The following is a 13,154-nucleotide window of genomic DNA, read 5'->3' as shown; positions in this document are numbered from 1 at the left end:
ATTGATAGCATTTTTTAAAGCTTTTTTACATGGAATAAAAAGATATTAGTAGTAGGGCTTTATAGGGACCTGTAGCGGTGCGGGCACCGTGCGGGCACCGTATTTGAACAGTGTTTACTAGCCTTGTTGGGCATCTCGCTCCTTCCGCAGCTGCCATCGCCCTCCTGCTTCAGAAAATATTATTGATCACCTGCATCGCCTTTGCAGCCCTGTACAAATCATGGCCATCTCTACCGGAGGCTGTTGCTGCTGCTGTTCAGCCTTATCTCCTTCGCTCCGGCGGCTAGAAATATCCAGATGTCCTGTGCTGAAACACAACAGCGAGTTTAGATGACTTCCAGCCGCCACGCTACTTGCTCCAGTGGCTTACTACCATCACTATCGCCAAGAAGAGCAGTTCCAACCCGAGCAGAGCGGGAGGATAGCTGAGATATCCGCATTCTACGCGGATACAAACTTCGGTTCGTCTTGTCGCCCGCTCGCCCGGGAAAGCTCCGCCGGACTGCCCGAGTCGGTGCGCATCCGCGCTCCGATGGCCACGGCCAGGCCACGCGCAAAGCCGGAGACACTGGTGGTTGAGGTCAATTTTCCCACTACGCCAAAGCCTCTTGATCCATACAGAGCCTACGGGGTGACTTGCTGCCATTGTCAACGCACCAGACTCGAAAAAAATTCGGCCCCTATGTACTCAGCAAGGACTGTGGCCGGGGCAGGGCCTAAGCCAAAGACACACTCTTGAGTGTGCCAGCTCGGATCACCCGGAGAGGAGTAGTCGTCGTCGTTGTCGTCGGTGCTGTCGTACTTTGGCGGCGGTGGATACACTGGCACAATGTTGGCATCTGTGCTGTCAATTGTTAAGGCCATGACACCCCTTCCAAGAGCCGTTGCTGAGAGTCTCGTTGACGGCCAGCTGGTAGCCGGCTCTCCCAAATACCCAGTGCAGGCGTTGCTCTCCGAGAACCTCCTCGTGATATTGGCCGCAAAGCTCTGTATCCATGGCCAAAACGACATGATGAAGGCGGCAGGCACCATGTCCTCAGAATAGTCAGAGGTAAAGTTGGAGCCTTTTGGATAGCGCATGCCAAGTACACGGACATCTAGCATGCTTGTCTGGTTCCACGGACCTTGACCACCCCTACTGTCGTGGCGCGAGTTAGCGGCCCGTCTACCTGCGTGTAAGTGGTGTTGAGATGACCCCATAGGGACAGACCCGGGCCCAGCGAGAAGTTGCGTCGTTCATCAACCATCTCTCCGTCTATATAATCGCTCACGTCCCAAGCATATGCGCACATGGCCAAACTGGTACAGCTGGCGCCTTGTTCAGCCGGAAAGGTGCAGTTGCCCGTCAGACAGTCTAGGGTCGACGGTTTGCTGACGGAACTGTTGTCCGGCGGCTCCAGGACACCCCAGTAGATAGCTAGCTGCATGCCGGCATCGGGAGCATTGGCGTGTGTCCCCGTAAGCGCTACATTACGCGTGTAGTTGTTTGTTCGTGGGATGCTGGCGACATGGCCAGTGACATGTTCGCAGTGTTTCAACGAGACACTGGCTTGGGGGAATGGGTCGACGGCCAGCGTGGTGAGCGCGAGGAGAGCGCCGAAGCTAGCCAGGTGACTGTCAAAGTACATGCTTTAGCATTGAAATACTATGCCGCGGTCTGTATGTAACTTGCGGCTTGGGACCTCTTGTGAATTGTCTCAGTACCCAGCATCAAAATGGAGCCCCATGCTCCTCTACTTGCCTTGTTCGAACAAGTCTAAATCGGCGAGGCTGTGTGGCTTCCTGTAGAGCCATATCCATTTCAGCTGGCTTATTCCTATAAGAATGTTAGTGTAGAGTCACCTTCTGTGGCGGGGAGGGCGAGGGAACCTTTAAACAGCGCCCACCGTATCGACACTATGGCGTTGGTTGAAACTGGCATCCTCCAGTCCGGTAGTAGGGAGTCCTTGCATGCGCTCAATATGATGACTACAGCTAAAAAGCTGGCTATGCTTATGATCAGAGACAATGTCTCCCATTTCCCTAAGGCGAACTGGTTGGCTCGTCTTGGTTGACTACTGTCAACCTGCTTAGCCGACCCGGTACAGTCGTCGCCATCTTCGGCACTGACGGCTGCGCATTGGCCACTGTTATCTCGTGTACTGGTGGTGTTGGAAGCAGTCTCGGATTCTGTCGGGATAGGCTTGCGCCGTATGATAGACGGAACTCTAGCTGAAGCCGACGATGTATGGCTGGGCAAGTGGCTCATGGTGATGAAAATGATAGCCAGGCATGGTCAAGCTGGAATGCGACACTTCCTGGCTTCATTTTCTTCTTTCTTTTTCTTCCCCCGGGCTTTTGTAAGCGGTTGGCTGAGAAGCAGCTACGAGTGCACCACAGGACACACCAGTCAGCCTCATGCGGCATGGATGCTACTCTGCTCTACCAAACCGCTATTTCTAAGAGTACAGAGTACCCCGTGTTACTAATTTGTGCTACCCAGCTATCAAAAAATGCAAGGGAATGGCAGCGGTTACTCAGGATAAAAGCGTCGCTGTGAGACGCATGCGTACTTCTGAGGCCTCGGACAGCCAAGTACGAATGGCGTCTAGGCAGAATGTGCACTTGCTCGGACGGTGTAACCGTAGAGGAAAAGGTCAATACGATATAATACTAGTTGGCTAATAAGCAAGTAATCGCTTATCATGTTGCGATCTGTACATGTGGCCAGGGGTTCTCGGCGGCGGCCAAATGACCGGCTATGCCATGATTTTGAACCATTTTGAAGCCCGTGGGATGATGACTTAATGAAGCTTATATTACTAATTGAATCTTTTTTTGTGGATTTATGTGGCTTATCTTGCCCCGATTGAGTCCTTTCTTTAACTTGGGCATGCCGTTTTGTGATGTGTATGTAATGCAGGCACGCATCTATTATGAAGAGATGGCCGTTTAAAAGAGGCTCTTTAAACGACTTAGATCCAATATTAACCCCATTGCCTCCGATAAAGAATACACGTACGGATTCGTGTATACCTTGGGCGTCATTTTCACGAATGAGGGATCCGGCTCCAGCACCAGCAGCTTTGCTTACATCTACGACAAGGGCTCAGGTTGGCATCGGATCTAGTTGGACAGATCGGTATACATGGATACGCTTTTCAGAGCATAAATTGCGGCTAAACTAGAAGATCTGTAGTTCAGTAAAAGCAGCCTTATCCCACACATGTAGCCATCAGAGAGTATGGCCCTTATAGATCTTTCTTGGCGCACTGAGCAAGCGCGTCGAGGTCCCAGAAAGTGAACTCCTCTTTTCCAACACACGCCTTTGCATTCTCTATGCATTGATTAAGTTTGCCCGGCTCATCTTGGCTAGCACAGACTTGCATTCTGTCAACGCATCGGAGGAGCTCGTCGGTTGTCTTGTAGGGTTCGGCTTCAGCTATACAGGGAGGCGCTGCAGCCATACAGGCATCCGCATCATTCATGAAACGGGTACAATGTAACTCAACCTGCTCCGTGGTCTTGGCTATTCTCTGGGCTTCAGGGCTCAGAGGCTCGGGAATAGTATAGCCAGATTCCCCAAGGTTTTCGTTGATAAAGGTGATGTAACGGCTGACTCTGGTATACACCGAGGGAGACAGGTTGCAATAGTAGAAGTGTTTTTCAGTTGCATCCTTGATGACAAATGACGCAACGCCGATGAGTTCTCCTGTTTCTCGGTCGATAAGAGGACCGCCGCTATCTCCTATACATACATTCTTACCATCACCACCGGCACATACTATGGTATCTACACCCGCACGCGGGTTCAAGTTTGAACAGTGCTGGCGTGCGCGGATAGGAATCACAACCTTGCTTAGTCGAACAGCGCCAATACCAGCCAGGTGGTACTTGGGAGCTGTTTGCGTACCCCTTGTCCTATACGTCAGCGTTGTTCCGACCATGTCCTGCTATACGAAGCACTTACCAGCCTGCGGCGGTTGCGGTGGAATTGACGGCGGGATCTGAGCCGTTCACCGGCAGCCTCGCATAGCTTATAATTGCGCTCTGCTCGATTGGATCTGACAGCTTCAAGATGCCAATATCATGCCAAGGAGATTCGCCATCTGTGTAGTCGGGGTGAATCTTGGCAGATGCAACCTTTGCATCCACTCCGCCCGTGTAGCTGTTCTGGATCCGTGTAATTAGCTCTGCGCACTCCTAGCAGCCAAGGCAATAGTTTGCCAAGTGGAAGGCAACATTGAAAGTACGTACCAGCGTTCCTGCCTTCACCGAGTATGCTCCGGTGATGCAATGGGCAGCAGTAAGAACAGTAGTGCTATCTAGCAAACTTCCTCCGCAGAACGGATGATCCCTGTTACTGAGGATGCTGACGATGAATGGAAATTCACCATTCTTTGCGTCTTCTCCGCCAATAATCCTCTTGTTAATATTTGCCGCTGATGCTGAAGCAGCACAAAGCGCGATAGTTAACGTAGTAGCAACCTTGCTTACCATTGTCAGTCTGGAGTTGTTGCTGGATTGCTAATAATAGGTTTATAGAAGAGAAACAAGTGAGATAGTACAGGCAAGTAGTTACTACCGAGGAGCCGGAACGCAGCGATTTGGACGGGCAGCCTTGCCTATTTATCCTCAGCAGATATGTACATGGAGATGGTAAGCATAGAAGCAGCTTTCGCGATGCGCAAATTGGCCAAGAATTGGCGACTCATGAGCATGATCCATGATTCCCACGCGTCGCTGGCTCGGACTTGAGCGTCTCGTAAACAAGCAAGACGTCTTTCTGCAATCTTGAGGGGAATGCTGATAGATACGTGGGCAGCCGAAGGGACCAAATCCCCGAGTCATACAATCAGGACACCGCCCCTGAATGATAAAACACATTAGTATAACGTAGGTGTATGGCGAGTTAGCTACGCCACCATCTTGGTGGAACCATCTTCATTCAATTATTGACTTGTTTCTCCACCAAAAATTATTCAATCTGTTAATAAAGAGAGTCGAACCATCTCGGCCGCTCGGGCTATTTAACACAACCCCCAACCTCGTATCCAAGCCGTTACAACGCTCTATATGGTTAAGGTATCCATACTTCTATAACCATCCCGACCAATACATGAAAGGTTCCCCAGTCTCCAGAGCCATGGCCAACTCTATATTTTAGCGCCCGTTTGATTGCACTCTCTCGCCAATTCATCACGTAGTTAAAGGAATAGAGGATGACGCGTTTGTGACAGTATTCACACCGTACCTCTAACGGATCTCAAGACCACAACCCTGGTATTAAATCAAGTTGCCTGGGGACACTGTGAAATTGAATAATCCCTGTACGCTATAATGAACTGTTTCCACAAGGGAATAAGGCTCAGATGCGACATTCCGCGGCTTATGGGCCTGGTGTTACCTTGAGGGGTATTGGTCCTATATACACCGGATTTATAAGCATTGAATGCCGCCAAGACTCCAACAAGATTCCTGACAAGGGTCTGCAAATTAAAAACCGTTTCTTGAAAGAAGGCGGTTGCGTTCGCCTATTGGCGCCACGGCAATGCCGGATTCCAAAGTAGCCAAAGACAAGTTTGATTCGCAGACGCCTCAAAGTTCCAACGACGACTGTGCAGTCTTGGAAATCACAACTATTTAAGGCAGACCTTGTCACTTTACTCGACCCGATGCTCACGGCAATTTTGTGATACTTTGGATCGTTTCTTACAGTAAACCGGCACATCTTGACATGATTGGCTTTCAATGTCTGAGCATGATGACCAGAGCCTCGTGTTAAAAAAAGATGGGCACAGCCTTGATATGGCGTCTCCATGAAATAAAAATAACTGCAGAGGTGCAATTCACGACGTCTTGTAGGGTCGATGGTTACGACGACGTCGACGACCTCGCGTCTGACTCAGAATTGTAATTGGAATAGGCCTCTATATTCCCGGAGAGTGCACTTGTGTCTGCCGTGAGTTCCTGATTGCTGGTGTCGCCGACGACTTGCTGATTAGATGAAGCTGAACTTGATCCAAGACCTAATAAGCTATAATCCATTTATCCAAACCTGAAAGACCAGACTAACCGGCTTTATAACCGTGATAACGCTTTACAGCTGGAAATTGAAACCACGGCGTATTATGAATTTATGCCCTGATGAGGCATATACGGAGGCACTTCTAGCATGAGATGCTTTGCGTGCATGGGTTAGATGAGCTTTATTGTGGCGGCTACATATGTAGCCCTTATGGAATTAAACCAGACGAAAAACGCTTGCTGTGCGAGAGCCCTGGGATTTCATCGGCGGTCTTGTTTCTGGAACAGTCACTCTGTATGTCTTGCAAATCGGTCGAAGCATCATGCGGAACCGATAAGGCTGCATTTAGCAGGGCTGGTAGGCTTCCTTGTTGGCGGATGTGCACTCAAGTATGCCCGTTCAAAACCCCCCACCACATCCCATTTACAGTGCGGATATGAGTATTCGACCACCCAGCGGCGTTGATTGACTTCCAAAGGGGTCTGGTTCGGTCGAATAGCTCAAGTATGACCCCCACCTTGCGCACCATTTCGTCGATATACTCGGCTCGGGCCGCAAGCGGAGATTTCAAGGGTCCAACTCATTGGGGATTACCGGACATGTCAAGTGTGAGAAGTTGTGATCGGCACAGGTCTCCCAAGACGTCTGTCTTCCTTGACACAAAGGCTACCCATCCGACACTTCAAACATAACATGGCCCTTTTATTCTCAGCTAGCTTGCAGGCGGCATTGTGTGTCAGCCGCAAGGCGGATTTGTAACGGGGGGTGGTAGTTACCACCAACATGAAGAAAGTGTAGAGCGAATGCGCCTGTCCACGCGGACGGTCAACTGTTGACTCACTCGTTGACCTTTAAGGTGGTGATGAGCCTGCAAGCCAGAGTGTCGTGGCCCGACTCGTGGGCCAGTGAAGGGGTTGGCCCCATCTCGGGCCCTGCCATCGTAGCTGAGGAGTGAGACAGAGCCCGATCAGGGAGGGAAGCACAGCCCAGATAGTAGCCGCGGGATTGTCAAGAAGATGGCGAGTCTCAGACAAAAGGTGGCCGAGCTTACGAGGTTTGGGTATCCGGCCCAATAACAGAAATGACCGGGCTTGGCCAAGCCACACTCACCATCATCACAATTGAGCTGTCAGACACTGCTGCCCTATCGGCAAATGCAACAAGGCACATGCAGCACAATAGAAGCAAGGCTGTAGAAAGGCTTGGCACCTGTCTGGACCGACTCTTGGAACGTCCAATGTGATGATCCTGTCAGAGTCACATTTCTGATATATATAGTACACGATTCGACTCTGCTTCTTGTTTTCCTCTCTTTTTTTTATTTTCCTATTATCTTGATTTCTCTTCTTTCTTTTTAAAGGAATCTGTATGGCTTACACCTCCGACGTTTACATTCCAGTCCAATTTAATGCCACTGCTGAGCCGCCATGGCAGGCCCCAAAGACGGTGACACGGTTGATGTCGCGTATACACCATGTCCTATGACGGCACCAGAGAAGACTCAGAGCCCGGCTGCACATGATTCCGCCGTTGCCATGAAGCAAGTCTCTCCGTGGACCCGGCTGGGGATGGCCAGCATGCTCATTCTGGGTCTCGGCTCGCTCATGCTCGTCTTGTTCGTGGTACCCGTGGCTTGGCTTTGGACCGAGTCCGTGGCAACAGGGGCAGGGCGAGAGCCGAGCCGGGCTTGGGTTGCGGTCGTCAAAGCGGGCTGGACCGCGCGCATCGTCACCATCTGCACCGCGATTCTGCGAGCGGTGGTGACGGCCCAGGCCGGCGTGGCGACGGCCATGTTTGCGGCCATTATCCTGGAGCGGGTTGGCGCGCCGCTGGTGGATGGACCATTTTATTCCATGATGCGAGCTCTGAATGGGAGCCCGAGCAGCCTGTTGCTGACGCCGAGTCTGCCCCTGCGCGGCACTGGCCTCTCGACAGCCATCTCGGCCCTCATTGTCCTCGAGGTTTCGGTGACGACGGCCGTGCAGTTTCTCTCCACCCTTCTTGTGGCAGACTTTAGCAACGGCGCTTTTACCGACAGGGGCAACGCGACGAATGTCTTGATTTTGAAAAACTTTTCAATGTTGCCAGCGAGTGCGTGGTGGTCAATGCCCCCGGCGGCCAGTTGGACGTTTGCCGAGCACACGCCGTCCGACGCGCCGTTTGTCAGTGGGCCAGGGTACCACGACACAGGGCACACGTACCGCGCCTTCCTGCCCTACGCCGAGGCGGCGCAGCGGACATCACTGCGCTCGTTCCGCGGCCCGGTCCCCATCATGGATCAGCGAGTCGTCTGTGTGCAGCCGGCGCTGCGTGACCTTGGCCTGGATGTGCGGGACGTAAGCTACGCGCGCCTGTCCGGACAACTCTCCGTCGCCAACGGCACGTATCCGATGCTGCGGGAGATGGGGAGTCAGCCATACGTCGAGTTCAGGTGCGCGTTGCCCACCGTCTTGTTCCCTCCTCCAGGTGCCCAAACGCAAGGACTGACGAGCCTGTGTTGGCCTCTCGACGACGCACGCTGGAGCGTTTGGCTGCCAGACCCTCTGGTGTCGTGGGCGGAATCCACCATGTACATGCTCCTGGACCTTGTCTCCCCGGCCGCCGCCCCCTACGGCCACGCGCCGCGTGCCCACACAATCCATGTCGGAAGCAACGATGCCGCTAGCCCGTGGACCATGGTCGACAACGGGGCCGGTGCCCCCATGCTGCGGGTGACGGCCTGCATGGTCAACCACGGCGTCGACACCTTGGTCGCAGACCTGCGCAGCAACTGGGACGGGCTGGAGCCCATCACGTCCTGGGAACCGTCCGCAGAGCGCTACAACACCACTACTGCGCGCGCCCAGTTGGGTGCCGCCCTTCCCCGGCCGCCACTAGACCGCCGGGGCGTGCTGGCTCTCGGGCCTCGGTCCGACTGGCAACACTTCTTCAACCCTCAAACATACGAGCTGCCGTCCAACATCTCCTCCAACACGTCCACCATTGTGTCTCCCCCCAGCGGCATCTGGACCTTCGTGCAGGCCCTTGCCTCCAGCCTACAGAACCCGCAAAGCAGCGACAGGAATCCCGTCCATGGTAACCAGACCGCAGACCAGGGCGTTATCCTTTCCCGGCGTATACAAAAAATGGACTTCAACGCACACGAGGCGCACACCAGTTTATTTCAGGATACTCTTAACCAGACGCAGAGCCCTGCCGTCGCCCTGCAGGCGCTTCTCACACGTATCTGCCAGATGGTCTATTACGAGACGCTACCGCGGCTCAACGAGAGCGGGCTTGCCGAAAGTGCCTTCTCACACGTGGCCGTGCTTCCGACTCGTTGGACCGGCTTTGGCGTCGCCATGGGGTTGTTACTAACGCACTGGGTCGTGGTGCTGGTTGTCGGGGGCCTGTTTGCCCGATATACGCGCCATTCCTTGCTGCGAAACTACTGGCAGGCCGTTTCACACATGTACTCCAACGAGACTGTGGCTGTTCTGGAAGAGGCGCATCGGATCAATGACCGGGAGGTGCAGCGATGCGTCGACGCCAATGGGCTCGGGGGCGGCCTGTATACTATTGACCTTGTACGGAATAAAGGGAAAGAGCGGCTTGCACTAACAGCTAAATATCCGGCTTGAAATATATTAAGTTCTATATTATTTACTCGAGTAGTTTGAATAAAAAGGGGCCGACCCTGAAGTCTCATGTCAATACACAACACTAACCCACTGGTACCTAAGTGCCAATTACCGTGTGAAGGCCTATACCCAAACTAAAGATTACAGACTAGCTCGCGACCACTCCAGGCTGATGTTAGTGTCGCCGCGAGTGCCGAAGAGCCCCAAACACACCCCACCGTGGCGTTACACATAACTACATGTAAGCTTTTAGCCACAGAACAAGATGCAGACGCAAAGGCAGCTCCAGGGAGCATAAGGGTCCACAGACACAGTGATCAGAAGGCCGCACAGACGAGGCGCAGTGTGCAACTGGCACAGAATCCATCAGAGATGTAGCGATATCGCTAGATCATAGGTTGTTCACCAATGGGCCTGGCTCGCGGCCTTTTCACTGGTCTCTCTGTGCCTTCCACTAATATCAAACGATCGGGTTTACGCTTGCAGTACCATCTCTCGGTTTTACCTGCACTTTACTTCGCCATACAATTTGTCAAAGTGTTGTCCCCAGGAAATCTTTGCCAGAGCTGAGAGTGTCAAGATGTTTAGCTCAAAACCCGTTATGTAGCGGAAACGGTGGGCAGGGCACACTGCCAGTTAATGTTGGGTTCACAGCATTTTGTTTCCACAGTGGAAATGCCTTATACTACAATAGTGGCTGGAGGCTTCATGTCATTAGCAGACGGAACGTCCGAAGCCGGGACGACACGCGGCGCGCGATGAGAGGCACGGATTTAGATGTCATCACGTGACAAGTCGAGGGCTGCTCAATTGCCATCCAACATCGGGCTGCCCTGCCGGCTGTTGTCCCACTTCTACTTCCACGCGAACTTGACTCATCATCACAATTAGGATACAACTTCTCACACGGCTTCTCTTCCCGAATCCGACTCAACGCCCCTCCGCTGCGCCCACAGGTTCGTTCATAGGAATCAATGTTACATAATCAACCGAGTATTTTCCAGCAATCCTGCCGATAATGAGCCCAAAAAAGCTTCTCCCGGCAGACGCCTACACTATCGGGCTCATCTACGTGAAACCGCTCGAGATGAATGCCATCACAGTAATGTTGGATGAAGAGTACGAAAGAGTTTCTTTAGCCATGGGAGATAAGAACGAATACGTACTGGGTCGCATAGGGAAGCATAATGTCGCCATAGTCGGACCTGCCCGAGGTGCCCAGGGAAAGGTAGCCATCGCAGACGTCGTAGCGAGTATCCATTGGTCGTTCAATAATATATCCATTGGATTGTTGGTGGGCATTGGAGGAGGTGTTCCTCATCTCCCTAACCAAGACGTACGACTAGGAGATGTCGTCGTTGGAGCGCCAGAGGTAGGCCCTGCAGTAGTCCAGTATGACTTGGGAAAGGAAACAACCACAGGATTTGAAGTGACTAAAACACTCAACAAACCACCCGCTTTAATGCTTCGTGTGGTTAATGCCGTGGAAGATAAATATCTAAGGCAAAAGGCCGGCGACGAAAGCTTTTTCACCACGCACCTCCGCCGATTTAATGAGTTCCCACGCTTGCGAGAGCGATACAGACGCCCTTCCGCCCTAGATCGCCTGTTTTTGGCCGACTACCGCCATGAGCCCGGTTCTGATTGTAATAAGCATGACAAACAGTTCGAAATCCAGCGTGCCGGGCGCAACCCTGCAGATGAAGTCTATATACATTACGGTACCATCCTCTCCGGGGATCGAGTGATGAAATCGGAAATTACTCGAGACAAGATAAGTGGACAATTCCACAATGCCATCTGTTTTGAGATGGAAGCAGCCGGCTTAATGGATGAGTTCCCGTGTCTAGTTGTTCGGGGCATTTGTGACTATTCAGATTCACACAAAAACAAGGACTGGCAGGAATATGGCGCCGCCACGGCGGCCTCTTACACAAGAGAGCTTCTTCTTAACATGTCGGAGAGGATTGTTCCGGGGCTGGAGCGCCCTGTGGATAGGGATATGGAGGCAAAAGACAATGATGGGTTGACAGCATTGCACCGCGCCGCTAGAGACGGGGACCAAGAAGAAGTTCAGCGTCTATTGGACAACGGCGCAAATATAGCGGCAAGGGACAAAGAGAATCGGGCTGCTTTATTCTGGGCAGCCCGTGAAGGCCATGATGACGTGGTTTTGCTCCTGTTGGATCGTGGCGCTAATATTCATGCAAGAGTCAGTTGGGGAAGCACAGCCTTGCATGAGGCAGCAGCCGAAGGCAATGAGGAGGTAGTCCGTGTGCTGCTCAACCGAGGTGCTAGAGTGACGGCCAGGAATAAGTTTGGAAACATGGCACTGCACAGTGCAGCCAGAAGGGGCCAAATGGGCGCCATGCGTCTGCTGCTGGAGCGAGGCTCCGATATTGAAGCCGCAGGTGACCATGGATTCACACCATTACACCAAGCGGCTAGAGATGGCCAGAGTGCGGCAGCATTATTTCTCCTGCAGAACGGTGCGAATCCGAAATCTCTGAACAAAGATGCCCTGACTCCATCACAGGTGGCTGTAAAATATGGTCATAAACAAGTGATGAAGTCTATTGAGGAGTATACCTAGGATATTAGGATATCTAATAGCTGTAAGTAATTTTTACGTTGCTTTATATAAAACAATAAAGACGTAATTTTGCCAATGCATACTAATAGCTCTTACGCGCGGTCTTTGCCTTCACTTCGGCCCCCAACAAGTACAGTTAACACCGACGCGTCTCTTTACTCCGCCGAGCACAACGGCTGATATTCTAATGGCAGCTACAATAGTTTATTTCCACACAATGTAATCTAACAACGGTTTTCAGAGATACTATATGTAGTCAGCGTGTGATCATGAGTACTTCATTCTATATTGAAGGGCCTGATGTCTGTGAGGACCAGCAGATTAGGGGCGAAAACCAAATAAAATGACGCAGTTCCAATATACTTCATGTACTGGCCCGTATATGAGATGCATACCCGGAACATTAAAGTTCCGTAGTAATAGCTTCCGAATACATACAAGCAGCCGCCCGTATCGGAGCACCATACCCGAATTGTTTATCTTTTTGTGAGACAAGGCTACTATCGGACCATTTGAGGTGAAAGTGTCGAGTAGCAAAAATTGCACTACCAGGCTCTGGCTGCTTCGCTCGACTGTCTTTAATATTAGTCTTTTGGACGAACCTAAGACTCTTATAACTGCATACGACAACCTTAAAGCCTACATACGTATATTCCTCAATTTATCTGGTCGCCAGGTAATAGAATGCAGATAGAAGTAGAATAACTAAGTTGAAGGCAGAAAGCAATTGTATTTGTCACGTCCCAAGGGGAGCAAGCCTTAAAAGATTAGGTTCGTGTGTATTGTACGAGCCCCAACTGCTACCTCCGAGAAAAGCCACTCCCGCTGTAAATACTGTTATTATATGCGACGAATAATATCGTTTTATTCGAAACACCCCCGGGGGAAAGTATTTGTTGCGATTGAACTTGCTCATATATATAAATACCTAGTG

At 51.7% G+C, this 13,154-nt stretch overlaps 5 protein-coding genes across 5 annotated transcripts; 2 read left to right on the top strand and 3 right to left on the bottom strand.

The window, feature by feature from the left end:
* Positions 1–441: 441 nt before the first annotated feature.
* Positions 442–1,628, bottom strand: MAA_11328 (uncharacterized protein; the record flags this gene model as incomplete). Its single annotated transcript, XM_011413316.1, has 3 exons — positions 442–568; positions 689–1,169; positions 1,211–1,628. The coding sequence occupies 3 exons, from the start codon at positions 1,626–1,628 to the stop codon at positions 442–444; spliced, it is 1,026 nt and encodes a 341-aa protein (XP_011411618.1).
* Positions 1,629–1,816: 188 nt separating this feature from the next.
* MAA_11327 (uncharacterized protein) lies at positions 1,817–2,248 on the bottom strand (the record flags this gene model as incomplete). Its single annotated transcript, XM_011413315.1, has 1 exon — positions 1,817–2,248. The coding sequence occupies one exon, from the start codon at positions 2,246–2,248 to the stop codon at positions 1,817–1,819; it is 432 nt and encodes a 143-aa protein (XP_011411617.1).
* Positions 2,249–3,230: 982 nt separating this feature from the next.
* Positions 3,231–4,479, bottom strand: MAA_08070 (Peptidase S1/S6, chymotrypsin/Hap, active site protein; the record flags this gene model as incomplete). Its single annotated transcript, XM_007826068.1, has 3 exons — positions 3,231–3,900; positions 3,950–4,152; positions 4,237–4,479. 3 exons carry the CDS (start codon positions 4,477–4,479, stop codon positions 3,231–3,233), a joined length of 1,116 nt encoding a protein of 371 aa, XP_007824259.1.
* Positions 4,480–7,434: 2,955 nt separating this feature from the next.
* MAA_08071 (uncharacterized protein) lies at positions 7,435–9,627 on the top strand (the record flags this gene model as incomplete). The annotated part of the gene is made up of 1 exon (XM_007826069.1): positions 7,435–9,627. The coding sequence occupies one exon, from the start codon at positions 7,435–7,437 to the stop codon at positions 9,625–9,627; it is 2,193 nt and encodes a 730-aa protein (XP_007824260.1).
* A 1,018-nt stretch (positions 9,628–10,645) lies between these two features.
* On the top strand, positions 10,646–12,220 carry MAA_08072 (Ankyrin repeat-containing domain protein; the record flags this gene model as incomplete). The annotated part of the gene is made up of 1 exon (XM_007826070.1): positions 10,646–12,220. The coding sequence occupies one exon, from the start codon at positions 10,646–10,648 to the stop codon at positions 12,218–12,220; it is 1,575 nt and encodes a 524-aa protein (XP_007824261.1).
* Between the last annotated feature and the right edge of the window lie 934 nt (positions 12,221–13,154).

The sequence above is a fragment of the Metarhizium robertsii genome, assembly GCF_000187425.2.
Source record: "Metarhizium robertsii ARSEF 23 chromosome Unknown MAA_Scf_6, whole genome shotgun sequence".
Lineage (NCBI taxonomy): Eukaryota > Fungi > Ascomycota > Sordariomycetes > Hypocreales > Clavicipitaceae > Metarhizium > Metarhizium robertsii.
Note: the sequence above shows the minus strand (reverse complement) of the source record. Positions and strands in the feature narration are given on the sequence as shown.